The 27,707-nt window shown below is 62.7% G+C and overlaps 3 protein-coding genes across 5 annotated transcripts in view; 1 reads left to right on the top strand and 2 right to left on the bottom strand.

Annotated features, from left to right (window-relative positions):
• Positions 1-9,816, top strand: part of PI4KA (phosphatidylinositol 4-kinase alpha) — a 79,214-nt gene extending 69,398 nt beyond the window's left edge. For all 3 annotated transcript variants that reach the window (XM_031949036.1, XM_031949037.1, XM_031949038.1), the window contains 11 exons: positions 403-473; positions 1,030-1,102; positions 1,253-1,323; positions 1,681-1,790; positions 2,218-2,322; positions 2,492-2,617; positions 6,284-6,404; positions 6,791-6,950; positions 7,121-7,210; positions 7,662-7,745; positions 9,238-9,816. In XM_031949036.1, the coding sequence (XP_031804896.1) occupies positions 403-473; positions 1,030-1,102; positions 1,253-1,323; positions 1,681-1,790; positions 2,218-2,322; positions 2,492-2,617; positions 6,284-6,404; positions 6,791-6,950; positions 7,121-7,210; positions 7,662-7,745; positions 9,238-9,289 (1,063 nt within the window). In that variant the 3' untranslated portion in view covers positions 9,290-9,816. The remainder of the gene's footprint in view (positions 1-402; positions 474-1,029; positions 1,103-1,252; positions 1,324-1,680; positions 1,791-2,217; positions 2,323-2,491; positions 2,618-6,283; positions 6,405-6,790; positions 6,951-7,120; positions 7,211-7,661; positions 7,746-9,237) is intronic.
• Positions 9,817-15,589: 5,773 nt separating this feature from the next.
• TMEM191C (transmembrane protein 191C) lies at positions 15,590-19,555 on the bottom strand. Its single transcript, XM_031949068.1, has 8 exons — positions 19,328-19,555; positions 17,403-17,526; positions 17,215-17,272; positions 16,635-16,750; positions 16,475-16,534; positions 16,238-16,302; positions 15,987-16,108; positions 15,590-15,723 (listed from the first exon to the last, which is right to left on the bottom strand). The coding sequence occupies exons 1-8, from the start codon at positions 19,480-19,482 to the stop codon at positions 15,590-15,592; spliced, it is 834 nt and encodes a 277-aa protein (XP_031804928.1). The 5' UTR covers positions 19,483-19,555.
• A 4,991-nt stretch (positions 19,556-24,546) lies between these two features.
• Positions 24,547-27,500, bottom strand: HIC2 (HIC ZBTB transcriptional repressor 2). The gene is made up of 2 exons (XM_031949073.1): positions 27,435-27,500; positions 24,547-26,280 (listed from the first exon to the last, which is right to left on the bottom strand). The coding sequence occupies exon 2, from the start codon at positions 26,248-26,250 to the stop codon at positions 24,547-24,549; it is 1,704 nt and encodes a 567-aa protein (XP_031804933.1). The 5' UTR covers positions 26,251-26,280; positions 27,435-27,500.
• Positions 27,501-27,707: the final 207 nt, after the last annotated feature.

The raw sequence follows: 27,707 nt of genomic DNA on the forward strand, positions 1-27,707 counted from the left end.
GGGAACAGGGAGGAGAGCCTCATGCTCATGCTGAGGAAGAAGAGACTTGGGGTCAGAGTGCCCCAGCCTGGGGGGAGCATGAGGAGCCGCCCCACACCTAATGCACCCCTACCCCAGACCTGGGCGTGTGGGCGGCTCTGAGGCGCTCTGCTACCTCTCTGCAAGCCGGGGCTGAGGGGCCGAGAGGGAATGTGGGGGTCACCAGCTGGGCCCCGGGCAGGAGCAAGGGGGACCTGGAGAGGTGTGACCCCTGAGGGTGGGGGCAGTCCTGGGGCACTCCCCGTGTCCCTGCGGGGGTGCTCCCCGTGTCCCTGTGGCGGTGCTCCCCGTGTCCCTGCGGTGCTGCCCCTGGTTCGAACCTCCCCCAGGGCACGACCCAAGCTGCTCTGTCCTCTTCCCCAGGCCATTTCCCAAAGGCGACGAGCGGAAGAAGGCGTGTCTGAGCGCCCTGGCCGACGTGAAGGTGCAGCCCTGTAAGCGGCCCCACTGTGCCAGGCTGGGGGAGGGGCCCCGGGGGAGGTGGCAGGAGCCCCCACGGGCAGGAGGGAGCCGGGACTTTTGGAGCCACGTGCGGTCTGTCCCAGACGGGCCCTGCCCCCCTCCCCCACCAGTGCCTTCTGGGGCCGGGGCTCTGGGGGAAGGGGTGGAGCCTCTTAGCCCGAGAAGACCCCTGCTGTGCGCAGGCCCCTGCCCCGATTCTAGCCCAAGGAAACACCGAGCCTGAGGAAAACCCCGGCCAAGTCGCTGGGCGGGAGGGCGGGCACTGGGCGGGCGGCGACAGAACCTTGTGTGGAAAGAGGCTCATGAGCAGAGGGGGTCTGGGAGGCCCCGGGGAAGGTGGGCCATGGGAGGAGCCTCAACACTGACAGCAGAGGGTGGGCACGGGGGAGGGGCCCCAGACCTGGGAAGGCCCCTGACCCCCTTTAGGCCGCGTCTGCCGCGGCTCCCTGACCGCGCGCTGCTGGCGCTCTGCCCTGGGGCGTGCTTCGGCGTGGCCGGCCCTCCCTTGAGGGGCTCCTTCTTTTCTAGGCTGCTACCTCCCCAGTAACCCTGAGGCCATCGTGCTGGACATCGACTACAAGTCAGGGACCCCGATGCAGAGGTGAGTGGCCCCCACCCCAGGTTTGGTCCCAGGCGGCACGGGGGGCTCCACCTACACATGGACCTTGGGCAGGGCCGGGAATGGGCTGGTGACCCCCACTGCCTAGGGGAGGGGGCGACGACTCACACACCCGCGCCCTCATCTTTGCAGCGCCGCCAAGGCCCCGTACCTGGCCAAGTTCAAGGTGAAGCGTTGCGGGGTCAGCGAGCTGGAGAAGGAAGGTCAGTGCAGAGCTTCGGCCTCGGGCAGGCCCCACTCGGGCTGCCCCACTAGGGTCAGGGGCAGGGACGGGAGCGGGGCTAGTGGAGTCCCACCAGCCGGCTCTCGTCAGCGCCCCCTCCTGGCAGCCCATCGGCCAGCACCAATTTAGCACCTACTTCATGCACTCACGTTCACCTGCATGTTCTTGTGCACAGATTCCGGTGCACGTGTGGAGTTAAGGTTGCTGCCGGGGCGACCCTCGGGTGGGAAGCACTTGGGGCTCTGTGGATGTGGGTTTGCCTGGAGCTTCCGGGGGTTCTGGGCTCCCAGGGGTCTCTGGGCCCCGGTGCTGAGCGCCCAGCCTCTCGGCCTGCCAGGGTTACGATGCGGCTCAGACTTTGTCACCACCACCGAGGACGAGGATGAGAGCAGTGGGAAGATTTCTTGGCAGGCAGCCATCTTTAAAGTGGGCGATGACTGCAGACAGGTAACCTGAGCCCCGGCCCGGGAGGGCCACAGAAGCCACTCTGCCCCCCCACCTGGGCTGCTTCGGGGGCACAAGCAGGAGGAAACTTGGCAGAGAAACCCTTGGGGGGCGCCCCCCAGTGATGCCTTCATCTCCTGCAACAAGCTGGTGCTTAGGGAGGAAGTTAGAATCGGGACGTGAGAGCCCATCCCTCTCCTTCCCCCGGGCACAGTGCCCGGCCCTGCCCTGGATGAGTCTGGCAGGGAGAGCTCGCCTCCTTCCCCATCCCAGCCCTCGCCCTGGCTCTCAGCGTGCCCCGAGTGAGGAGTAGGAGGGTCCGTGGGGGGAGCAGCCCCAGGCCGCTCCCTCCTGGAGGGGGGGCCTCGAAGGCAGAAGCGGCAGCCGTCCTGGCCCAGGCCTTCTGACGGGGCCCCCGTGTCGTCCCCAGGACATGCTGGCCCTGCAGATCATTGACCTCTTCAAGAACATCTTCCAGCTGATGGGCCTGGACCTCTTTGTGTTTCCCTACAGGGTGGTGGCCACGGCTCCAGGGGTGAGTGTAGCCGGGCGCTGGGCCGGCTGGGCCTGGGAGGGGGCTGCCCTCTGGGGGCAGGAGAGGGCCACGGAGACCTGCCCCGCTGGGAGGGGGACGCGGAGCTCGGGGCCCGTCCCCAGGCCTTCTCGGGCGGCCCCAGGCTCAGGCTGGCTCTCCTGGTCCTCAGTGCGGGGTGATCGAGTGCATTCCTGACTGCACCTCTCGAGACCAGCTGGGCCGGCAGACAGACTTCGGCATGTACGACTACTTCACTCGGCAGTACGGGGACGAATCGACCTTGGCCTTCCAGCAGGTACCGTGGGGAGAGGGGATCCTGGGGCCAGAGCGGGCTGGACTGGCCGCCCCCGCTTCCTCTACGCCACCATTTTCCTCGCCGGCCTCCTTGACTCCCACTGTCCTCTGCCCTCAGATACTCTCCCGGGATGTTCAGGAGATACTGTATGTGCAGAACTCATCCCCCACCCCCCATCCTCCTCCTGGACCCCCTCCCCAGTACGATGCCCCTCCTGGCCACATCCCTCTATACCATCTCTCCAGGAGGCCCCTCCTCTCCTTCGGCACCGCACCCTGCCCGGGACAGGCCCTCGGCACTCACTCAGCCGCCAGTCCCAAGTCCAGCGACGGCTTGGCCCTACTCAGTAAACTCCGTCGTCTCTGCCCCCATGTCCCAGCCCCCTCCCTCTGTCCTGGCTTCTCACCCCTCGGTCCCCACTGACCCTGAGCCTTTTCTCTGGCGGTCACATGGGCCTGGGGCTCCCTCCTGCTCCCCTTCTCGCCGGCTTCAGCTTCCTCCAGGTTCCCTGGGAGGCGACCTCAGTCTGGTACAAGGGGTTCAGGCCTTTAACTGGGATGCCCTGGACCACAGCGGCCAGGCCCTTCCGTCCTGCACTGTCTCTGTCCGTCCGAGCTCGTGTCCGTCGCTTCCCTGACTCCCTCTCCTCCTTTGTTTGCCCCTTCTTCTCCTTTGGCCTTTGATCTCTCCCGACGTCGGGGCTTCTCCAGTGAGTCACTTCTTCTTCCCGTGGCCAAAATATTCCAGCTGTAGTATTTGACCTTCCGGTGAATGGTCCAAATTAACTTCCATAAACCTTGACCAATTGGCTCTTGGGTCCGGGCTTCTCTCAGGATTCTTCTCAAGCAGCTGATTGGAAAGCGTCTGCCTTGTGGTGCGCAGCACGCTTGTACCTCGCTGCAGGAGCAGCCTGGACCGCCCGGACCCTGGAGGGTGCCGGCTCTGCGCATGCTGACCCCTTGGCCCTAGCTTTCCTTCCAAGGAGCCGACACCGTTTAGTTTCAGGGCAGCGCTCGCAGTCTGTGGTATCTTATGAGCCCAAGGGCTTTCAGGCTGATCCTGCTTCCATTTCCCAGGAAGCAGTGGGAACAATTGCCACTTCCAGCGGGCCTTTACGCCCTCCTCTTCCCCCATCTCCGGAGGGTTCTTCCCGCCTCTTCACTCTCTGCCTCCATCCGCGATGGTTGAGATGCCTCCCAGCGGTCTTATTTCTGACCTTTCATTCATTCGGCCTGACATTATGCACGATCGACTCTGCATATGAGCCCAATACGGCGAGAACGCACCACCTCGTTTTACTCCTTTTCCATTCTGAACCATTCAGATGTTCTGTTCCGTTCTGACTGTGGCTTCTTGGTCCCCACACGTTTTCCTCAGGAGCCAAATAAGATGATCTGCTCCTCCCATCTCTGAGCACTCGTCACATTTTGTTGCAACCCAGTCAGAGGCTTTAGTGGAGCCAAAGAAGCAGAGGCACGTGTCTTTTCTGGAACTCCATGACCCAGAGAGTATCGGCAATTTAGTCTCTGAAAACCAGCCTGCCCTCGTGGTAATTCTCAGGCCGCGTTTGCCGAAGCCAAAGTATAAGCTTGCTCAGTTCAGTACCTGCAATGTCCCTTGACCTTCCCCTTCTTTAATACCGGGCCCTAAATGGATTTTTTTTAGTCCAGTGGCCCCTGCTGCGTTCTCTCAGTTGTACTCTCTTGAGTACAGCACTTCAAAAACACATTATTTATATATTTCTGTATTATTTTTATTTCATTATATATTTATTTATATGGGTAATTTTTATGATATACAATTTATATAATACATAATTATTATGATGCATAAATATTACAAATTACTATATATCATAAACATAAGATTACACACAATCTCATATACTATATATTGCTTATTATGTACATATTCATCCATGGCTCAGCGGGAGTTCCATCTTGTTAACAGGGCTCCCAAAGGGCCCCTTTGTGTCCTTCTCCAGAATTTCTGGCTCCACATCCATGTGCCGTATCCCGGTGACGTGGAGAACGTTCTCGGGTGGTTCTCTTGTGTATCCCTGGCAGCTCGGCCAATCCCTTCTGCCCCTGTGAAGTCCCCACCATTTTTGTCTCTTCTCATACCCATTTTTCTCTTTGTGTTGCTCGTTTAAGAGAAGCTTCCCTCCCTTGCTTTCCTGTGGATTTGTGCCTTGGCCGGCCCTTTCCCTTTCCTTTTCCTTCTTTCCTCATTGGAGCCCTCTGGCTTTCACGCTCTTCTTTTGCTTTGGGGTGTTTAGCAGGTGCCGCTGCCTCCTGTCCCGTGTTGCGATGCTCAGTCAGGAGCTCTCCGGGCCCTCGGTCGCCCAGATCTCATCCCTTCGGTCTGTCTTTGCCTCTCCTTCGTGTTCACGAGGAGTGTTATTTAGGCCACACTCCGGCAGCCGGGTGGTTTTGCCGATTTTTTTCGTTTTTGGTCTGAATTTTGCAATAAGCTCCAGCTCTGGCCTGAGCAGTCGAGAGCGTCTCCAGGCGGCAAAGTGCAGAAAGGCTCCGTCTGATTTCTGTCAGCCATCTGTCCACGGGTAGTTGCCCCAGACTTTGTGTCTATAAAATGGGAATCATGGCAGCCCCTTCCTCCTCGGGCAGGGGGGGAGAGAAGAACTGCCAGGTGCTCGAGGCACTCCTGGGTCCCTCCTGGGTCAGGGGCGGCGCAGGGGCTGGTGTAGCTCAGTGAAAGGGTGGCCCGGGGGGAGAGCTCCGGCCCAAGGGGCTCTGCTGGAGAGGGAAAGGCAGGTCTCTGCCAGCTCGGGTTTGCTGGCTCCAACAGTTTATCCGCCAGAACGGCTTCCAGTTGTACCCCAAGGTCCAACTTCCTGGTGGTCCCATTCCCGTCAGATGTCCTGCGTTAGCACGTAGGTGCACGGGGCCCCGTTGGGGCTGTACTTTCTGGCTTTTCCTAGAGCTGAGCAGCTCCAGTCCTCGGCCCTCAGTGGCCGGAGCAAGACCAGCGTCCCTGCGGCGCTCGGGGCTCTGCCTTGAGTGTGGCCGGGTCTCACTCTGGCCTTGGGAGATTGTGCCACATGCCTACTTTTCTCGCCCTCTTACGCATCGCACGGGTGCCATTCTCTCCTGCCCGTAGTAGCCAGGCAGCATCCCCTGAGTCAGGTTCCCACTCACTGAGGTTGTCCAAGCTGCCCCCCCCCCCCACAGGGCGGTGACCCAGGAGGGACCTACTGTGTGCACCGAGCCCACCCCCATCCAAGGAGAAAGGTGCTGAGGTGATTCCCTCTTGTAGACGTAAAGTCTGGGGCGCGCAGAACATCTGATGGGCTCAGATTTGAACTTGGGTCTTTTGGACGCGCTGTAGCACCTCGCTGTTCAGCGTTCTTGCGGCAGCCTTATTTGTGATTGTGAAAAAGTGAGACTGGCCCGAGCGCCCACTCAGGGAGCAGCGGAATAAGCGCCTCTGGGCGGTGGCAAGGGGGGCTCCTGGGAGCAGCACCAAGGGTCCCAGCTCCTCCTCTAGGCAGGAGAGGGCTAACCCGGGCTCTGGGCTCAGGGCTCAGGGCGGGTGCCGAAGGAGCCAGAAGCAGACCCCGCTTGGTCCAGTGACAGCTGCTGCCGCAGGGGATTCTGGGAGGGCCTGGGGGCCACCCCCGTGACCATGCGCCCTTTTCCCGCACAGGCTCGCTACAACTTCATCCGCAGCATGGCCGCTTACAGCCTCCTCCTGTTCCTGCTGCAGATCAAAGACCGGCACAATGGCAACATCATGCTGGACAAGAAGGGCCACATCATCCACATCGGTCAGCCGGGGGCCTCCGGGAGGGGAGGGGGGCTGGCGAGTTCTTGGAGACCGACCACGGTCCTCATTGTCCTCCTCTGTAAAATGGGCGCGATAACGCCCTCGTGGGAGGGGCTGTGGACGAGGGCTTGAGGCAAAGCATCCGTGACTTGCTTGTGCCCCATTGTGCCTCATCGGTCCTCACAGCCGCCCCGGGAGGTGGCGCTTGTCTTATCCCCATTTTACAGTTGGAGAAACCGAGGCAGGCCAGGCTCCCCCACTGGGACAGAGGCCTCCCACTCCCGGCCGCTGCGCTGCCTGCCGGGAGGGGGAGGCCCCGGGGGGCGCCGGCTCCCGCGTCCTCGGCTCCAACCTCCCTCACCGGGGGCTCCCCTCTCGGTCCCACAGACTTTGGCTTTATGTTCGAGAGCTCCCCCGGGGGCAATCTGGGCTGGGAGCCGGACATCAAGCTGACGGACGAGATGGTGATGATCATGGGCGGCAAGATGGAGGCCACCCCATTCAAGTGGTTCATGGAGATGTGTGTCCGGGGCTACCTGGCGGTCAGGTGAGGGCCTCCGGGTGTACCCCGGCCCCCCCCACCCCGGGCATGGCGGGGATGCAGGGCCCGTCCCCCCCGAGGGCAGCCAATGGTCATGTGGCGACCCCGGGCCCCTCCCAGCGGGGAAGGAGGGGGAGGCTTTGGGTGCCCTGCCGGACCCCCTGCTCTGCCCTCAGGCCCTACATGGACGCCGTGGTCTCCCTGGTCACCCTGATGCTGGACACCGGGCTGCCCTGCTTCCGAGGACAGACAATCAAGCTGCTGAAGTGAGTCCTGGCGCGGCTTCGGCCCCTCCCACACTCGGGCTGTTGGCTGTGGCTTCCTCCTGGGGAGGCCCTTGTCCCTCTGTAGCCAGCACCCGGGGGGCTTCTCGGCCGCCTTTGGGGGCGCGGGGGTTCTCAGGAGGGAGGCTTCCAGCCGGGGCTTCGGAGGCAGAACGCTCGGGGCGGTGACCCCCGACGGGACCTGCTGTGCTCGGCCCCTCGGCCTGCGGGCAGGGCTGCGACCCAGAGTGGCCCCGGAACACGGAGGTCGTGGGCCGGGGGCAGTGCCAGGGACGGGGCCTGGCCCAGGGGTCCCTTTGTGAGAACCCCTCGTCAGGATCGCCCCCTGGTCTTCCCTGAGAAGCCCCCGTGGCAGCAGCCCGGCACAGGCTCCCCAGAGGGCGACCACTGTCCCGGGGCTTCTTGGGGCCCATCTCCGTGTGTCTCCCTGCAGGCACAGGTTCAGCCCGAACATGACTGAACGGGAGGCGGCCAACTTCATCCTGAAGGTCATTCAGAACTGCTTCCTCAGCAACAGGTCAGTCCCCGCCCCCTCCTTCCCCCCCCCCCAACTCCTGCCCATCCGTCTGCGTCCTGCGCTTGGCACAAGGGGGCGGCCTTCCAGACAGAGACAGCCTAAGGGCTCCCTCCCCTGACCCTGACATCTCGGCCCTGCTCCTGCTCTGGCTCATCCTCGGCCCCCCAGAGCTCGGGGCTCTCTGGGACCCCCAGGCCAGCCCTCGAGGTGCCCAGGAAGCCGGGGTCCTCCCAGAACGGCCAGTCCCGCCTCCGGCCCCGAGGCCTCTCTGTCGGGTCCCTGCCAGAAGCCGCCTGCGGCCAGGAGGGAGAAGGGACGGGGAAGGAGAGACCAGAGCCGTTCTCAGCGGGGCCGGGAGCAGCCGCACAGAGAGCGCGAGGCCAGGGCGCCGGCTCTCTGGCATTGGGCGGCGTGCGCGAGGCTGGGGAAGGCCAAGCCCCACAGGGGTCCGAGACTGTCTGAGGGAGGGCCACATCCTCAGCCCTCCGAAGTCCAGCCCATTGCCCTGCACACCCTTGATGCTGCCCAACCGAATTCTGGACACGTCGAGGCTCGAGAGCCCGGTCGGATCGTCTGGGGGGGGGGGGGGGGGCGTCTCTGCCCGGACGGAGCTCAGCAGCTTAGCCTTGGAACCGGAGCCCCCCTGGCACTGGGCCCCGGCCCCTGCTCCTTAGGACTCAGGCTGTGGGTCACACTGTCTGACCTTCGTCCCCTCTCTGGCCGAATCCCGTCCTGCACCCACTCCCTCAGACTCACCCCGGCCCCCAGATTCTGGACCACCAGCCGGAGACGCTCCAACGGAGCTCCTGGGGAACCGGCTCAATGCTGAACCACGTCTGGGGGACTCTTGAGAAGTGGAGAAGAAGGAGAAGCATGTCCTAGGGATTAGGGATGGGGCCCAGGACAGAAGTACAGAGATGGGAGACGGGGAGTCATGGAGGAGGAACAGGGAGGAGGCATGTCCAGGGAGGGTCAAAGACCACGTCCTGTGGTGCTGGAGTTCATCCAGCGGTGAGAGTGCAGGAGGTCAGCCAGCTGTGAGGGTGCAGGTCATCCAGCGGTGAGAGTGCAGGAAGTCAGCCAGCTGTGAGGGTGTAGGAGGTCATCCAGCGGTGGGAGTGTAGAAGGTCATCCAGCAATGAGAGTGCAGGAGGTTATCCAGCAGTGAATGTAGGAGGTCATCCAGCTGTGAGGGTGCAGGAGGTCAGCCAGTGATGAGAGTGCAGGAGGTTGGCCAGCATGTCTACCCCAGGCCCTCCTCCTCCTTTGGCCTAGTGAAACTTTGGGCGGATGGCCACTGCCCTGTTGGCCCCTTCCTGGTGGAGCACTCTGTCCCTCCTTCCTCCCCTGCTCTCTTCCTTCTCTCCCCTCTGCTCCCGCCTTCGCTCCCCCCTCTGCTCCCTCCCTCCTCCCCGCAGCCTGTGACCGCACCGATCTCAGGGTCCCTGAGACTTTCCATCTGAGTCTAACCCCCTCCGTCCGTTCCCCGCAGGAGCCGGACCTACGACATGATCCAGTACTATCAGAACGACATCCCATATTGAGGCCCCCCGCGGGCAGGGGGTTTCAGGGGCAACAACGCTGCTTCCAGTCTTGTCTCGCGCACTGTGCAATCGTACCCGGCTCCGGCTCTGGTCTGTGGGGGGGCAGGCAGCGGGGGTGTGCATGCTTGTGTGTGCGTGGGTGCGTGCGGGGGGGGCGCGCCCCAGAGCTCCCTGCGGCTCACCAGCTCCCCCACCTTAGCGCAATCAGTAGATGAGTCCTCTTCGGCCGGGCTCCCTGAGGGGGTCACGGGTGCCCCCACGCCCGGTGGCGGATCTGAGGGGGATGCGGGCAGGGAGCATCCCGGGAAAGGGGTCAGGGGTGGGACCCGGGGCAATCCTGTGGGGATCCTCAGAGGTGGAAGATAATCATCCCGGGGCAGCCCGGTCCCGTGCATGGGCCCTGCCGCCACGTTCCATTATGTCATAGGTACAAGGAGAATGTATTTTTCCTTCTGTGTGTAAAATAAAAATCACTCTATGAAAGATTTATTTAATCTACCCAAAAGAATAAAAGGACCAAAATAGCACCGGGTTTGTGTGAGCCTGCGCTTTCTCTGGCGGCCGCTCCTGGGACCCTGGCGGAGGCCAAGGCGGGCCCATGAGCCTGGGAAGATGAATTCCCATCCCATCACTGGCCCATGTTCTTTGGTCAGGCACTTCAGGGCCAGAAATGACCTCCACAAAGAAGCTCTGAAACCTCCATATATCACTGTGGCTCCCTCTCCCCTCCGGGAGCAAGTGCAAAACGGCCTTCAGAGCCCTTCGGAACCCCCTGTCCCCATCCCCACCTCCACCCCGCCTGTTGACACTGGCCTCTGGCTGGTCCACAAGCAAGATCTCCCTCCTCTCGACTTGGCCCGTCATCCCTGGAAGGGTCCCTCCTCCCCTCCAACTATGGACCCGCCTTCTGTGGAAACCTCCTGTCGGCAACTCTTGGACTCCCCCTCAGTCATTTCCCATTTACCCAGAATGCAGCTTATTTGTGTCTTCCCACTTAGACTTAAGGGCAGGAACTGTCTGTCCCCTTCTCATCTTCCCCTCCCCCCCCCCCCCCCCCCCCCCCCCCCCCCCCCCCCCCCCCAGATCCAGCACTTAGCCTTGTACACAGCAGATGCTTGAGAAATGGCTTCTTTCACAGACTGCTTTTAATTTTCAACAGTATTTTATTTTGCCATATCCGTGAAGCGATCGTGTGCAGCACTCAGCTTTATAAAACTGTGTTCCCAACTTCTCTCCTTCCCAAGCTGGTGAGCAATCCGACGGAGGCTAAATATGGGCTCTTCTTTTATTTCTTTTTTTTGCTGAGAAAATTGGGGTTAAGTGACTTGCCCAGGGTCACACAGCTAGGAAGTGTTAAGTGTCTGAGACCAGATTTGAACTCCGGTCCTCCTGACTTCAGGGCCGGTGCTCTATCCGCTGTACTACCTAGCTGCCCCTTGTGCAGTTCTTTTAAACAAACTTCCAGATTTGTTATATTGAACAAGAAAAATTGGACCAAAAGGGGAAAAAAGCATGAAAAAGAAAGCACAAAACCATATTCCAGCTCCATAGTTCTCTGTGCATACGGATGGCCCAGCCAAGTCTATTGGAACTGCCTTGAATCACCTCGTTGAGAAGAGCCGAGTTCGCCCTGTTGACCGTCACGTAATCTCGTTGCTGTGCACGGTGATCTATCTCCTGGTTCCGCTCCCTTCACTCGGCGTCAGTTCCGAGAACATCAAACAAGCAATGAAACATCACTGACTTTGGGGTCACCATTTCATCTTCCAGATGCTTCCCAATCGATGGTTAGATGGTCCCTTGGCCAATTTTCCCATTAATAAAATTTCAAACCCTGTTCAGAGATGACATTTTTGCTTTTCCTAACTTCCCTGTTACTGTTAGGGCTCCCAAGCCAGGAGACATTCTGGATTCCTCTTGTCTCTCTCTCTCTTGTCTCTTGTCTCTCCCTGTCTCAGTGTCTCTTGCTGCTTTGTCTCTCTTGTCTGTGTCTTGCTACTTCTCTGTCTCTCTCTCTCGTCTCAGTGTCTCCACTTCTGTGTCTTTCACACCCACATCCAAGCTCATACCAAGGTCTGTTGGTTCTACTTATGCAGTTTCTCTTGTTCATTTTACCTTTACAACATCTCTTCCCTATGTGACCTCCTCCTCTCCTCTGGCACCATCCCCCACCCTGGTACAGACCCCTATCACTGTACACATGGACAATGGCAGTATCTACTGGGTGGGGGGAGGGGGGAGTTCCTGCCTTGTCTTTCAGCATGGCGTGAAGACAGGTGTGTGACGGGAGTGACGACCTACACCAGAGGGGAAAACCAGTGGCTGTCCTGCTTGCAGAGATCCATCCCCATTCACCTTTGGATCAGCCCAAGCTACGTTCTGCACACCCACACGAAGTCCTAGAGGGGCCCTCACCTCGCACAGGTGCCAGCTTGTGCCTCTCACCCAATGTAGGGTCACAGATCCAGGGAGGACGAAGAGCCCCGAGCCAGAGGGGGCCTTCGTAGGCAAGAATCTGACTCGGCTCCTAGGCTGTGTTTGAGGAGTACAGAGGGCAGGAAACATCTGCTGCGTGGCTGAAACCTGACTACTGGCCCTCCTCCCCACCCCAAAAAAGAAGAATCCGATCATGATGGTGGCAGGAAAGCACAAAACATAAACCAAAAAGAGAAGTCACTCTATCAAGACATCTAAAATATCGAAGGAAAACTCACTTCGGGCCCAAATTCAACTAGAATTCCTGGAAGGGATGAAGCCAGAGTTCAGGATTTTTTTTTAAGAATTTAAAATTAATTTTCTGAATAAGTTAAATGGGACCAATTAGAGAAAAAAATAGGAAAAGAATTGTGGAAGAAATTGGATTGGAAGGGGAATTGACAGCTTGACACAAGAGATACAAAACAAACAACAAATTGAAGGTTATAACAGAACAAACAGAAAATAACGACTGCATGAGATAATATTAAAGTCAGAGGATGGGGGAATGGGACATGAAGAAAACAGAAGGCATTTCACATCAAAGACAAGTGATCGAGAATACAGACCGAGAGCATTGAAGATTCATCAGACAATCTGAAAAACCCTTATACCCCCCCAAAAAAAAACCCATAAAATTACCCAAATCTCTTAGAGCCAAAGATACAGTAGAAATATCTACTGAAAGCAAATCCAAAATAACCTCAAATAATATAGCCAAAATCTTGAGGTTCTAGGTTGAAGAAAACAAAATTGCCCACAACGAGGAAGAATTCAGGTACTGGGAAACCACGTCAGGAAGACACATGATTTAGCAGCCATCACTATTAATGAGCCAAGAACTTGGAATACATTCTAGAAGGTAAAGGATGTGAACTTGCAGCTAAAAATAACCCAGAAAAACTATTATGCCATAGGGAGGAAATGGATTTGAGAACTTCCCAGCATTCCTGATGAAAAGGACATAGCTGTATAGAAACTTTGAAGTACTAGTCCAGCTGTCAAAGAAAGGTAAAACACAAGTGATCAGAGTGTTGTTCTACAGTGGGAAAATAAAGCATTTCCCCTCTAAATCCCATATCATTACAAGTCACAGAAGTCAGATAAGACAGAGGAGCAGAGAGTTTTGATCATCTTAGAAGAAATGGGATGGAAAAAGAAATAGTTCCTGTGGGGGTAGAGCTGGGAAAGAAATGTGAGAACTTATGTAATAAAAGAGCACAAGTAGACATCTATAAAGAGGGGATGCAGAGGGAGAGTGACACATGAACCTCACTTGCATTTGAACTGGTCAGCGGAGAGACATGCATGTGCACAGTTAGCAGCAGAAATAAGTTTATTCAGCAGGGAAGGATAGGGGAGAAATTGGGGAGGAGGGTGCAGATTAAGAGGGATTCTTCCTGAGCAAAACAAATTCTAACAATAAAGGATCAAATGTGAAGAGGTATTTAAAAAGAAAAAAATAATAAATTGGGCTTTGCATAAAGGAAAGAGAATAGGAAAACAGTAGATTACCTCAAACCTAAGAACCAGCCTTCCCCATCAACCTCTTCTGATTAAGAGGGGGAGGAGAAACTGGGCAGAGTAATGAATGAATTCAAGCATGTATACAATGGTGTGAAGAAGGAAAAAATGCCCTTGACAGCCTTAAGAACCGATCCAAACAGTGACCAATCATAAATCCAGAGAGCCAGTGACCCATCTGCTGATAGAGAGGGGATGGACTGGGCAGGCTGAGGGCGAGTTGTGCAGAATGAGACATGCCCAATGTATAAAGTGCTTTGCAAACTGTTAGAAACAAAGAACTCGACTGATGATGCGATTTTTTTATTTTACATTCTTGCAAGAATGGATGCCTAGGTTAGTAGACTTTGGAAAACACAAAGACAGTATTTTCTTTCCTCTCTTGAAGTGCAAGTCCCTCCCCGATTCCCCATTAATGTGATGTTACAGAAGTTAGAATGTGAATCTCTACCCCTCATTCATTGCATAGCCAGTCCCTGACCCTACTCTTGTTTCCCTTCCTGTCTCCTGGATTCATCAATGTGGTCCTAGGATCTCGAACAGTCTTGAGTGGGGGACATCGGAGCTGATCCACAAGAACATTGAAATCAATGTTCTTCTGGTGCCTCAACAGGAGCTGCCCCCAACTCATGTCGTCTGGATCCCGGACGAGCCCCCTTCTAAAAGAAACCTGTCTTACTTACCAGGAACGCCACTGACTCCCTGATGAATGCGGGAAAGGTTTATTTTCCGTTCTTGCAAGAATGGGTGCTCACGTTTGTCACACTTATGAAAACACGAAGGCAAGATTGTATGTCCTATCCTGAAGCACAAGTCCCTCCCCTGACTCCATTAATTGGATATTGCAGAGTGTGAATCTCTTCATTACATAGCCGGCCCCTGACCCTGCGGAGCTTACATTCTTATGGGGGAAGATAAAGTCGGTTAAATCCAGAGGGTCCCTTTTCAAATCTAAGACCACCACCCCTGATGACCAAAGCCAGTCCCTGCTCCACAGGAGCTTATATTCTTACATCCTTTGGGGGGAAGATCACCGGAGGGGAAGAGGGCCACATCCAGACGGCTCCCATTCAAATCTAAAACTTCCACTATTCTTATGTCCTCTTGGAATTTCACTGATTTAAATTTTATTTTTCCAATTTAATTTTCATAACTGTGGAAACTATAGGATCCCCCATCCATTTCTCACCCAGACCTTAAAGCATCAGGTAGATGTTGGCTGTTCTTCCGTGGCCAACATGAGAATTGTCTTTTTGCTTCACTGTCTAAGTATGTGAGAGTTTTGGGGTTTTTTATTTTTAATGCTTGAACGGAGGCGGGGGCCAAATTTGCCTCCCTGCTCCTCTCAGATGACACACTCCATCTCGTCCCGAGACTGGCAGCGGGGGTCCAGTGCTGTCCCCCTTCAGTGCTGCCTCTTCTGCTGTGCTTCGGCACTGGGCTCCACCACCACCCGATCCCCATCTCCACCCTCCCACCAAAATGACAGCCCTTTATTTGGTGTTGGGCATATGTCGGGCGCTCCAGGGAAATGGAAGGTTCTCGGAGACGCCCAATGGGGCCCGTGGCTGGCGCCCAGCATGGAAAGTGCTTTCAAGAACCCTGTTGTTGAGGGGAGCTTGGGGCCTCCCCCCCCTCCTGTTGGAGCGGGGCTGGGGTCCCGTGATCGGGGGCCAAGCGCCCAGCATCGGTCCGGCATCACGGAGACCCGCCCCGGCCCAGGAGGGACCGCCCTGGCTCCCACGGGGCTCCTCGGCCCGGATCCCCAGAAACCTGTGTCTGAAATCTGTCCCGACCTGACCACGGCCGGGCACAATCAGCTGCGGGGCCCCCGCGGGCCGTCCCCGGGCACAGGAGGCGGGGGCACCTCAGTCGCACCGAAGGGTTCGGGGCCAAAGGAGTTTGGCCACAAGACCCAGGGGCCCTCCTGCGCTGCCGGGAGCCCGGCCCTCCCCAATGGCACCGACGGGTTCGGCTCCGCGGGCCGCCCCCGGGCACCTGCTGCGCTGCCCGGGGACCTGTGGCCGGCGCCGGGGCAGGGACGCACGGGCGCACACGTAGGCTCGCACACACCTCCAATCTGAGCCCAGATCCATTAATCCATGATCAATCCAGGATATACACAACCCCTGGGCCCGGGGAGATTTCACCCCGTCCCTGCAGAGCCGGGGAGTGGGAGGCGTCGAGGACTGGAGAGAAGGGGAAAACAAGGGGCCCGGGGAGGGAAGGGGCCTGGGGGACAGCTGGGCAGGGGGCCGGGCGGGAAGGGCCACGGGCCCCGGACCTTCAAAGGGGGTCTCACTAGAGGGGAAAGGGGTTCGACCGGAATGCCCCGGGACAGGGGCCCTCCCGGGAGCCCTTGGGGAATTTCTGGGGGGGGCCCAGGCCCAGGCGGGGAGCCGCCCCCGACCAGCAGCCTGGGGGGCACAGGGCGGCTGAGGGGGGGGGGGGGCCAGGCCGGTGGGGGGGGACAGGGGGGCGGGGGGGGTCGGGGGGGAGGGGGCGTCCCTGGCCCCAGCCCAACCTGAGCCGAATGCCGGACTGTTCGCCCTGTTTTCCGCCAAAAAAGGAGGCGGGCTTGGGGGCGCCCGGAGCTGGGGGCGGGGGAGGCCTGGCCCCTTCCTACAGGCCTCTGTAAGGCAGGGCCCACCAAGGCCCGCAGGCCTCCCCCGTCCTCCCCAGCCCCGCCCCCACCAGCCTCTGGCCTCCGCAGTCCCCGCCCCCAGCCTCCCTCCCTCCCCGCTCACGAAGTTGGCTTCGGCCACCTCCTCCATGAGCGAGCCGGGGGTTTTGGCCGTGGGGGACACCTGGCCGGCCTTCCTGCCGAGAACAGGGCAGGGGTGAGAAGCCGAGGCCCCGCCCCCCCACTCCCGGCCCCCCCACAACCTCCCCCTCCCCCCCTTGGCTTAGCCCCCTGCCGCGGGCCCCCCCTCCGGGCTCGGGACTTACAGCTCCATCCCTTCTCGAGGCGTGTCCAGCACGGAAGCCACCTCCATCACCTTGGTCTGGAGCTCCTGGGGGGGGAGGGGGAGACTGTGGACAAGGGCTCCCGGGTGCAGCGGGTGGGGGCGGGGACTCGGGCGGAGCTCGGGGGCTGGGGAGCACGGAGGCTGGGAGCTGGGGGGCTGGGGAGCACAGGGACTGGGGAGCACGGAGGCTGGGAGCTGGGGGAGGGAATCCTCGCACCTGGAGGACCCCGCTCTGCTCCTGGAAGCTGGACCACGCCTCCTCCTTCTGCATGATGCCCTGTGGAGCAGGAGCGAGGAGGGGGCTAAGCTGGGGCGCCCCGCCCCCCCCAGACCCGGCGGCCCGAGACGCGCGCCCGCACTCACCCCCCCCCCCTCACCTTCTGGATGCCCTCAGCCTGCAGGGCGGACCTGGACTCCATGAGCTCGAGCTGTTTCTGTGCACAGGAGGAGGGCCGGGTCACCCCCTTCCCCGCCTGCCGGCGCCCGGGGCCCCCTCCCCTCCCCGGCCCCCCTCCAGGGTCCCTGCCCCTCCCCTCCTCCCCCCCCCCTCCTCCTCCCTCCCCGACCCCCCTCCCTGCCCTCCGCCCCTCCCCTGGCCCACCCCCCAGCAGCTCCTGCAGCCGCCCGTTGCCCCCCCTCTCTCCCTTGTAAAAAGCGGGAGGGGGAAACTTGGGGGGTGGGGGGCCCGGCCTCTCCCGTCGTTCTGGGGGAGGCCCGGGGACCAGATCGTGGCCTCGGCCATTTACAGCTGGGGAAACTGAGGCAGAGAGGGGCGGCTCCCAGCGAGAGCTCGAAGGGCCCCCAGAGGTCGCTCGGTGCAGCCCCTGCCTCCCCAGCCCCCCCTCGCCCACCTTCCTTTGACAGGAGGGAAGCCTGCGCCCGAGGCACGGGAGGAAGGCGCTGGCCCCGCCCCCCGGCCCCGCGGGGCTCCCCGCCAGCTTCCCCGGGCCCCCGGACCCCGTACCTGGCTGGAAAGTTCTTCCCATTCTTCTTGAAGCAGCTGGTTGTTCCTCTCCTGAAGAGGAGGCAGGGCCGGGGTCCGGATTCAAGTCCCGCCCCCCGGCCCGGCCCCCACTCTGCCTCCCCGCCCCCCCCCGGCCCGGCCCCCCTCCGTCCCCCCCGCTCCCCCCCACTGCCGCCCTCACCAAGATCAGCTTCTGCTCCGCAGCGTCGGCGATGAGCTCCAGGGTATGGGCCGCTCGGCTCTTGACCACCTCCTCGGCCTCCCCGCGCAGGGCCCCGGCTGCCTGGTTCAGCCTCCGCTGGAGGCTGCGGGAGGAAGGCACGTGAGGGGCCCGGGAAGAAGCTCCGGGGGAGGCTGGAGGCCGCCTCCGCTCCGAGGGCTCCCGAGCCCCTCTGCTGGGTCCGGGCAGCCCCGCGGGAGGGGGCTGGGCCCGGACCGAGCGGTCCCCCGGCGCCCGTTTCCTCCCCGTCGTTCAATGCGCCTGGGAGCTAGGGAGCGCCTCCTGAATACCGAGCCTAGGGAGCCAGAGGAGAGCTCGGGCCCTCGTCCTCGTCCTCCTCTGGCTCTCTCCCCCTCCTCTTCCCCCTCTCCTGTTCCTTCCTTTCTCCCCTCCCCCGGCCCCCCTCCCTCCCCTCCCCCGCTCCCTCCCCAGCCCCCTCCTCAGCCTGTGCCGGCGGTGACCCGTGGGAGCGCCCGGTACTCGGCCCGCGTGGCCTCCCCCCACCCCCACCCCCCGGGCCTGCTGGGTCGGGGTCACCGCCGCGGGCCGGGGCTGCGGGCGGGGGGAGAGGGGCTCCCTCCCCGCAGCTCCGGGCCGGTGGGACGCGCACCCTGAGCCTCTGAGCCCCGGCGGGGTCCCGGCCCCGGGCTTGGGCAGGCCGGGCAGCAGGGTGCTTAGCGCCGCGAGGCGCCCCTTGTCCCCGGGCGGGGGGGCTCCCGCTGCTGGGATTCTCGCCTAGAGATGATGGCAGCTTGGGGGGCGCCCAGGGAGGGGGCTCGGGCTCCCCAAGAACCGCGCGCCCCTCTTCTCGGCCCGCCTGCGCCCCGGGGGGCGCGGTGGTTAGCGCGGCCTCGGGAGGCGGGCGCCAGGCTGAGGGACCAGCCCCCGCGCGCTAAGCTTGGCCCGGACCAACAGCATCCGGGGCTGGGGGGCGGGGGGGCTGTTCTGCTCCAGGTGCTCGCCAGCGCCGGTGACCCCCGAAGGGGGGAGGGGCAGGACTGGGACCCTCAGAGCTCCGCCCTGCCCCCCCCGCCCCCGAGGACCTCAGACGGCCCTTTGGGGCTCAGTTTCTCTGCCGCCCTCCAGCAGGCTCCAAGAGAAGGTTCTCTTCCTCCCGACCCCGCCCCACGCCGGGGAGCTCCAGCGCTCCCCCTCTTTCTCCCCGGGACCCGCGCGGGGTCCTCCCCGCCCCAGCCCGTGGCTCCCCCCCGAAAGCGACTGTGCGACCTCCACTCTCGCCACGGCCTCGGGGCCCGATGCCCGGAACCCTGCGTCCGAGCCGGCTCGCGCCGTCCTCTCCAGTGCCCCCGCCCCCCATCTCCCCAAAGTGCCGGCCTGCCCCTCCTCTCCTGCCTCCCCCAGCCGCTGACTTTCCCTCCGCCCTTTGCCCGCGGCCCCCCGTGGGGGGCTTGTCTCTTCGCGTAGCCCGGCACTAGCGCCCGGTATACAGTAGGCGCTTGACAGAGGCGGATTTCCTAAAGTGACCTAATATTTCTGCTTTACATCAAATCCCCCGGGCCTGGCACAGACTAGAGCCCGAGGGCATCACTAAGGGGCTGAGGGAGGCCCGGACCCCTCCCTTGCCCAGGGCCAAGTATGCAGCTAGTGCTTAATAAACTCTCAGTAAATCCTCTCCCAAGTCTCTTTCTGGCGCCTGTTCAAAGTTTCCCTTGAACCCCCTTCCCCAGGCTTCGGAGCTTCCGGGGCTCGGGGCACCTGCTGTTTCTAGAACCGCTGGGGAGGGAGCCCCCAAGTTTCACAAAGCAACAGCAGCCCCGGCCTCAGTTTCCCCAGAACCCCAGGTTCTCTCAAGGGCCCTCCCGGCCTCCGGAGGGGAGCGACCTCCAGCCCCCCCCAGCCTCTCCCCCCCCTGCCAGGGGCCCCACCTGCGCTCGCGCTCCCTGAGGCTCCTCAGGGTCAGGACGAGGCTGTCGCTCTCGGTCTCCAGGATCCTCATGAGCTCCTCCAGCTCCTGCTTCCGCAGCCGCCCGTCCCTGTTGTCCTTCTGCAGCTGCAGCAGGATCTCCTCGGCCTCCGCCATGGCTCCGCTGGCCAGAGCCCCCTCCTGCTGCACCGGCCCAGCCTGGCCCCGGCCAAGCCCTCAGCCCGCAGGTCATGGGGCATCACAATGGCAGGGCCCCGCCCGGGCAGGGCCCCGGCACCCAGGGGGCGCCTAATGGAGGGCCTGACTCCAGAGCTCCCCCTCCCGGCCGGAGGAGGCAGCTCAGGCCATCCCTTTCCCGGGGACTCCCCTCCCTGACCGGCTCCACTTCCCAGCACCCCGCGCTCCCGCCGCCGGCTCCAGCTTTAGACCCGGCCCTCCTGGCGAAGCCCCTCGGCTCTCGGGCAGGCCGCTTCTGCAGGGCCCAGGGCGGGAAAGAGGAGGCACAGGTAGCCGTGCTCCCTGACCCGGCCAACCTTGGACACATGGAGCCAGCCCCTGCCCCCCGACCAAAGGCCCAGCAGGCCCTGGACACAGCGAGCCGGCCCCCGCCCCCCGACCAAAGGCTCAGCAGGCCCTGGACACAGGTAGCCATGTTCCCGGGCTCAGCACCTGATAAAAGGCCCAGAAGGCCCTGGGCACACAGCAAGCCATGCCCCAGGCATCAGTGACACAAGACTCGCGCATCAAACACCAACCAGATGGAAATGTGACTAAGAGCAGCACGTGGCACACAGTGGGGCCGTTTGCCGAGTACACGAGGGCCAGTCGAGCCCATTGGTGTCCATGTGCCAGGGCCTGGTGCCCACAGCGACATCTGGCTCGGCCCCGGTGCCCCAGCGCCCAGACTTCTGGCCTCTGTTCTGCAGGAGTGCTCCCTCCCCCAGCCCCGGCTGCTCCCGATCTCACAGCCGAGACCGGATGAAAGCGCCCGGGGCCGGTCCCAGGGAGCCCCGGGGAAGGCAGGCCCAGAGAGGCTGGGACTTGCCCGATGCCTCATGGGTATTTCACACTGGGAGGATCCTGCTTGTGGCACTTGCTCGAGGAATCCGCTTTCCCAATCTGCCACATAGGAACTTGGGGATGTGGGGGGGGGGGGGTCTCCGTCGGGGGAGCAATGATGGACACAAACCAGCGTGGGCCATGTCTGGGGATGAACGCGAATCCTTCCCGGGTTTGTGGGGGCCGGGCCAGGTCTGGCCACTGGGGGAAGGCCCGGAGCCAGCGCTCATGCCGAGGATGACCGGAGGCCAACAGAGGGTGCTTGGGAAGAACTGGGGGCACAGTCGGGGAGAAGGGTCCCAAAGGGCAGAACCAAGGCGTTGAGTAGACCTTGCAAAAGGACAAACTGAGGTTTTGTCAGGAAAACCACAATTATCGAAAAGCTGGGGGTGCTTCAGTCTTTGAAGTTGCTGAGATCTCAGGGTCTTTTGGCTAAAAGCCAGAGCTGGGTCTGAGGGAGCTGCAAAACCCAACCCCCTCCCACCGGTTTCCCAGATAACCGGGGCTTTCACCACCCCCTTCCCCCTCCCCCTCCCCGCTTCAGCTGTTCCTGGGACCAGAATGTCCCCCCTCCCACGGGGACACCTGTCGGGATCCTTCTCGTTCCTCCCAAGGCCCCCCTTCCCCAAGCCCAGCCGCACTCCTGGGGGCTCAGGTTGTCTACAATTGGCTATGGGTAAGTGGAGGGGGGGGGGGGGGGAAGATGGTTGCGCCCTTCCCAACGGGTGCCTCAGGGCAGAGCACAGTAGTCAAAGCTCCTGGAGGGCCCAGAATGAGGGCAAAGGAAACTCCTCCACAAGGACAGTCTCAGAGGGGACACGCAGTAGGGTCCTCCCACATATAGACTCCTTTATGGAGACCCCATCTCAGGGGCCCCATTGTGGCCCGTGTGAGGAGGCCTGGGTCCCCTCCCAAAAGCTGCATGGACCCTCTCACAGGGATGGCCCAAGACAAGCGGATGGGTTCTCCCTCCTCCATGACAGGGGGTCACAAGACCTAACTCAGGGCCGTGCCCGAGGGGGTCCCGTTTTTCTGGCAGAAACCAGCCTGAGAAAGGACTCGGAAGGTGTGAGGGGAATGGAGGCCCACTGGGGGTTGGCTCCAGCAGGCTGGGCCCTGGGCGAGAAAGGCCGGAGACCCTGGCGGGCGCTAGCCCCAGAAGGGGCAGTGAAGGACACGGGGCTGTTTTGAACCAAGCTTTTAATGAAAAGGTCATAAAATAGCAGTTTCTCGTCACTGTACATTAAGACTGCACGCTTCTGAACGGAGATCAGACGCTCGAGTTTCTCTCGACGCTCGGGGGGCCACGGCCTGTGGCCCCGACCTGAATTTCTGGAGGGAGACGGGTCGAGAGTGTCGCCGCGGACAGTGGCGGGCAGGGAGTGCAGTCCCAGGAGCCCGCCGCTCCCTCCCAGGAAGTGTGAGATCCCTCTTCCAGTTTTACTTAAATAACAGCTAACCCCCCCACCCCCCACCCCCCAGACGAGGTATTTGCGAAATGGGTCGGCGCCCGGGCCGGGGCCCCGGGGGCCCCGCCACGGGCGGGCAGGGACGGACATGGGAGGTTCCCCTCAGCACCTGGCCCCCTGGGGCCCCACCGAGCGTCTCTGTGGGGAGAGCCCTGGAGAATCCTCCTGCCCCCGAGGTCCTGATGCAGCATTTCTGAGGTCAATAAATTACAGCAATAAATAGTGAGGCTGGGAGAAGGGGGGCTCCTGCTGGAAACGGGGGCGCGGGCGGGGAGGGGGCCGGAGGGGGGGCCCGCTGCCATTCCCGATCTCTTCTCCCCGCCCCCCTCCGCGGAATGTGGGCTCGAGGCTCGGCCCCCGCCCCCCCGGATCAGGAGCCGGAACGTTCAGCCTCAAAATTCCTGCCCTCAGCACATGATTTGGGGAAGCTGGAGACCCCCGGGCCGGGGGGGGGCAAAGAGCGCCCCGCCACTGCCCCGTCTTTGGCCGCCCGGAGGGGGCCCTGCTCAGGAACCTTATTGCTGACACAGCCCGCGCCCAGCGCGCGCGCGTGTGGATGTGTGTGGATGTGTGTGTGACGGACGGACGGACACGCCGGGCCCGGCTCCCTCCGCGCTGCAAGCGGCCGCTGTGTGACGGGTCCGGGCGAGGGGCGTGCCCCGCGTGGTCTTTGTTTGCGATCCGGCCGGCGGGCGCAGGGCGGGCACCGGGCAGTGGCGTGCCCGAGGCTGAGGAATAAATACATTCATCACTGCACGTACAGATTGATACAAAAGGAACACTGTCAAAGAGTGTCTGCACCATCTTGGAGAAGGGCCAGGCCGCCCGCACAAGCTCCGCTCTTTGGCCCGGGGGGCCCCGCCCTGCCGCGGCCCCTCCCGCTGGCGCTCCACTGGGGGCCCGGGCCACGGCCGGCTCGGGCGGGGCTCTTTGGTGCCCGGCGGGCAGGGCTCCCGGGGCCGCTGGGAGCGTAAGGCAAATCCCCGGGGCCGGGGCCGGGGCCGGAGTGGACACACTGGATGCCTCGGGACTGGTCCTTCCTTCTGCTGAGGTCTGAAACTGTAAGAGTTTATGTAAACAATGAGGTCACTATATTAGGGTTCTCGGGAGCCCCGCGAGGTTCCGGACTCAGTTACATGTGCTTTGGTTTACAAAATAGTTTTATGATTTTGGGTGTGAGCTTCTCCCCCCCAGAGCCCGCCGCCTGCTCGCCCGCTTCCTGTTTCTCCGAAGACCGTGGGGAGCCCCTCCCGCCCCTCCCCCTGCTCTCGCCCGGTCCCCCCGGGCTCCCCCGGGCCGCACGCACTCGCAGGCGCACACGCGCTCACTCTCTCTCTCACACGCACGTGACATGAAGGTACAAAACAAACAGAAAAGTGACCGCCCCCCACCCCCACCCGTAAAATCTTAAATATGAAACTAGTGTTCTGTCTTCTCATTTAAAATACAGAAAATGTCCCGATACAACACTAAGGTTGGATACAATACTAGGTCGTACAAATGTCATTGAGTGTCGGGGGCGCGGGCTCCCCGTCCCTGAAGTTGGGGGCTCGGCCGCCCGCCCCCGCTCCTCTGCGTCCGGTGAGCGCCCGGGCCGGGCCGGGAGGGGGGAGGAGGCCCCCGCTGCGGTACAGACTTTGTGTCGGGTGCTTGGGTAAGTGCTGAAGGAGGGGCCGCCGGAGGGGGGGCGGGAGAGAGGACCCCCTCCCTCCCCGAGCGCGGGCTCAGGCTCAGCTCAAGGTTCCTTCTCCAAAGGGAGGAGGGGGCAGAGACTCGAGGACTTTTTGGTCTGAACTTACAAAACTGAACTTACAAAAGAAGAAGTTATAAAACACAACAGACAAATGAAAGAGCCCGGGAGGGCGGGGAGGGGCCACCCGGTCCCCCCTGGCCCCAGAGGTCTCGTCCCCAGCCTGGGAAGGTGAGGAGACGCTTTGGTTTGGATCGGCCGCCCGAGTCCTGCCCGCCCAGTTGTTCTGGGCCCCGTTCTAGTCCAGATGTGCAGGGGAAAGGGGGGCCCGGAAGGAGCCCTCTCCTCCACCCCCCCCAGCACCCCCCTCTGCCCACCCAAACTGCCCTCAGCACGCTCGCACCCACACAGGCCCGCCGGAGAAAGGCCCCGCTGCTGGGGGGCGGGGGGAGCGGCGCCCGCTGGATGCGCCCCCCGGCTCCCTGAGACGCGCTCAGCACGCGCGGGCCCCTCCTCCGGGCCAGGGGCTCAGAGCTCACCGACTTATTGTTCTCGTGAATTAAGAGGTAGAAAAAAAACTGGAAGTCTCAGATGGACTCCGTGTTCAGTGAGGAAAGAAGTGACCCAGCCGTCCACGCACGCCACGCGCACTCACGCACCCACTCACGCAGCCACGAAACACAAAGTACCTGGGACGCGGCCCCGCCCCCGCCGCCCCCTGGAACCACCCCCAGGCCGGCACCTCTGGGCCAGGAAGTCTCGGGCCTCGAGGGGGGCCGGGAGGGGGGCCCAGCCGCCCCTCTTACATTCAGGCCCGGCCCGGGGGCAGCAGGGAGGGAGACCGGGCAGGGGTCGGAGAAAAACAACAAAAACGACCAGGGGCCGAGGGGCGGGAAGCAAACTCAAGGAGGGGAGGCATGGGGCCCCAGGGGTGGAGGAGGGCGGGCCGCGGGGGAAGCGGGGCGCCCCGTTGCTTGGGAGGGGGGCGGGCGCCCCCTTTATCTAGGAGGCGAGGTTTGCATCGCGGTGGCTGATGAGGTTGCGCTGCTGGGGGCCCGCCCCCTTTTTGTGGGGCTTCCGCCCGAGGCGCATGTCTCCAGGGCGGTACTGGCGCGTGGGCATCCACCTCCTGAGGAAGGAGGGGCCCAGGTGGCTGCGCATGTGGCGCGTCATGGTGCCGCGCTGCGTGAACATCTTGCCGCAGATGTTGCAGGGGAAGGGCCGCGTCAGCCAGTGCGTCTTCTCGTGCTGCCGCAGCGTGGCCGGGTCCTTGTAGCTCTTGTCGCAGCCCGAGCACTTGAAGGGCCGCGGCTCGGAGGCGAAGGCCGGGCTGGGCGCCGACAGGTCCTCGGCCTCCTCCTCGGGGGCGCCGTAGCCGGCCTCCTCCTTGATGAAGAGCTCCTCCTCTGTGTGGGTCTCCACGTGGGCGTTGAGCTGCTCCGAGCTGGGGAAGCCCTTGCCGCAGGGGATGCAGACGTACAGGTTGTCCCCATAGGGCACCGCCTCGAAGCCCTCCTGCCGGTAGACGTAGTTGGGGGCGCCCGCGGCCCCCCCGGCCGTCCCCCCGCCCTCGGCCTCGCTCTGCCCGCTCTCCTCGCTGAGCTCCTTGCCGTTCTCCATCTCCTCCTTGCAGGCGAAGGGCGGTTCCCCGTAGGGCCCCGCGCCGCCAGCCCCCAGGACCCCGTTGGGGAGCCCGTCCTCCGGCTCCTCCTCGTCTCCGGCCTCCTTGCGCTCGAAGGAGGCGCAGGCCACGGCCTCGGCCTTGCCCCACTCCTTCTTGCGGGTCAGGTGCCGGAGGCTCTTGCGGGGCTGGCCTGTGGGGCCCTCCAGCAGCCCCAGGTGGTTCTCCTCGGGGGCACCCGCTGCCTCCACCTCCATGGGATCTTCGGGGGGCCCGCCGGGCTCCGGGTACGAGGCACTGTTGGCAGAGGCCGGCGCAGGGGAGCCGTGCTGGCTGTCGCTGAGTTGGGCCAGGTCCTCGGGGCCCAGAAGGGTCCCAGGCGCCGGGGGCTGCAGGGTGGGGCTCTTCTTGGAGAGGTCCAGGCCCAGCTCTTGCTCGCTGCCGCCGCTGTTCCCACCGGAGCCCCCGCAGCCGGGCCCATCCCCACCGTTCTTGCAGCTCATCCGGCTCAGGGGGCGAGGGTTCTCCTGCCCGGGGGCCCCCAGGAACAGCTCGTCGTCGGAGCCCTTGGCCTGGGGAGGCTCCTTGGGTGGGAGCGCGGCCTTGCGCGCCTCGGGGGTCGGCGGGTAGCGGGCCTGGATGACCGAGGCTGCGGCCAGGCGCTGACCGCGGGCCGGCCTGCCCGCCCCGGGGACCCCGGCCCGGCCTGCGCCGTAGGGCTTGCCCGCCCGCTTGAGCTTGCGGCGGCAGAGGGCGGCCAGCTCGGGGAGCTGCAGGTAGCTGGCGGCCGTGAGCAGCGTGCCGAAGTTGGGCTCGCCGGGCGGCTCGCCGGGCAGCACCTTGCCCGTGTAGATGAAGTCCAGCACCTGGCGGAAGACGGTGGGGCTGACCATGTCCGTGTCCAGGTGGATGAGGTTGTCGTGCAGCACGAGCGACTTGAAGTACATGCTGCTGGCCGCCAGCACGTTCTTGTGGGCCCGGAAGAGCGCGTTCTCCACCACGATGATGACGTCACACAGGAAGCCCTTGGCCCGCTGCTGGTTCAGCTGCAGCAGCAGCTGCTTGGAATGGTTGGGCAGCTCCATGGCCGCGGGCCCCGAGTGCCAGCCGACGACCTGCGGGGGGAGACGAGGGTCGCCGTCAGCCCCCCGCCCTCAGAGACCCCCGCTCTCCTCTGCCCCTTCCCACATACTACCCCCACCCGGAACCCTTCGCTCACACGGCGCCCCCCACAAAGGGGGTGGTGACCCTGCCCCCCCCCGGGCCCTGATACAGCCTTGGGGGGGGTCTGCAAACCACCCCCACCCCCTGCCCTCTATATCGAGCTCCTCAGGGCTCCATGATGAGGCTGGGCCGGGCCCCGCCCCCGCTCTCCTGTGGGGCTGGAGGTCTCTGCCAAGCCCCCGCAGCCTCTCGCCCTTTCTAGGAAAAGCGGCTGCTGCCCGGCCATAGGCCCAGCCCTGCCAGACCTGTGGGCACAGACTGATCGATGCATCAAGCTATAAAAGCACCAACACCTCTGGTTTCTGAGGGGGTCACACGCCCCGCAGAGACACCCAAGCCCAGGGGGTGGAGGACCCTCTCTCAGATTCCCCCCAGCAGCCCCTGGGGCCTCAGAGGGGCAGCACCCCCAGGAACACCCCCCCAAGGGCCCGCAGCTCTGGAAGCCGCCAGGGCTGCTGGGGGGGCGAGTAAGGGAAGTCAGATGGGAGAGAAGAGCTCCCCCCCCATGCCAAGCCTGGGCCTGGACACCCCCCCCTCCCAGAGGGGTTGCCAGGGCCTGGGTGGTTCCTTGGCTGGGCTGGGAGGCGGCCAGGCCCACAGCCCGGGGGCCTCACGGCACAGAGAACAGGGCAGGCAACAAAATGAAAGAAAAAGGGGCCCGGCTCAAGTTGGGGACCTCACATCCCCTTTGGGAAGGGCAGGACAAGCGGGGTAGGCAGGGAAAAGCCAGGCCAACTTTCTTGACCTGGGAGAAGAAAAAGGGAGAATGGGGCTAAGGGGGAAAGGGTAGGCCCCACCCCTCATGCCCAAACGACAAACCTCCACAACCCCGGCCTAAGGGGCCCCCAAGGCAAACCACAAAAATACTCCAACCGGGCTCTCAAGCACCTAAAGGCACTGAATCTTTCCCACTCGGGAGGAGGGGCCCCATAGCTCAGTGGGCTCCAGAAAGGGGCAGGAGCTCTGCTTATGGGCGACCGGGCGTCTGGGGCTCTGGAACAGCCCCCTCCCCCCCCCCCCCCCCCCCCCCCGGGGCCCGGCTCACCGAAAGCTTGGAGCTCAGAAACCATGCGAGCGAGCGGTGGCCGCCTGCAGGGTGCGGTCTCTCAGCCGGAGCATCGAAGCCTGGTTACCTGGGGGGAAGGAGGGCGGTCAGCACGTGGGCGGCAGTGGGCGCCAGGGCCAGAGTGGGGTGGGGGGAGGGAGGGGCAGCGACGGCTGGTCAGACCCCACGTGCCTCACAAGGGGCCCCTTCCTCCCCGCCGGCCAGCGCTGTCCCGGTGGGGGCTGGGCTCCCCCCAAGCCTCCCAGCAGCTCC

This window comes from Sarcophilus harrisii, chromosome 1 (assembly GCF_902635505.1).
Source record: "Sarcophilus harrisii chromosome 1, mSarHar1.11, whole genome shotgun sequence".
Classification (NCBI taxonomy): domain Eukaryota; kingdom Metazoa; phylum Chordata; class Mammalia; order Dasyuromorphia; family Dasyuridae; genus Sarcophilus; species Sarcophilus harrisii.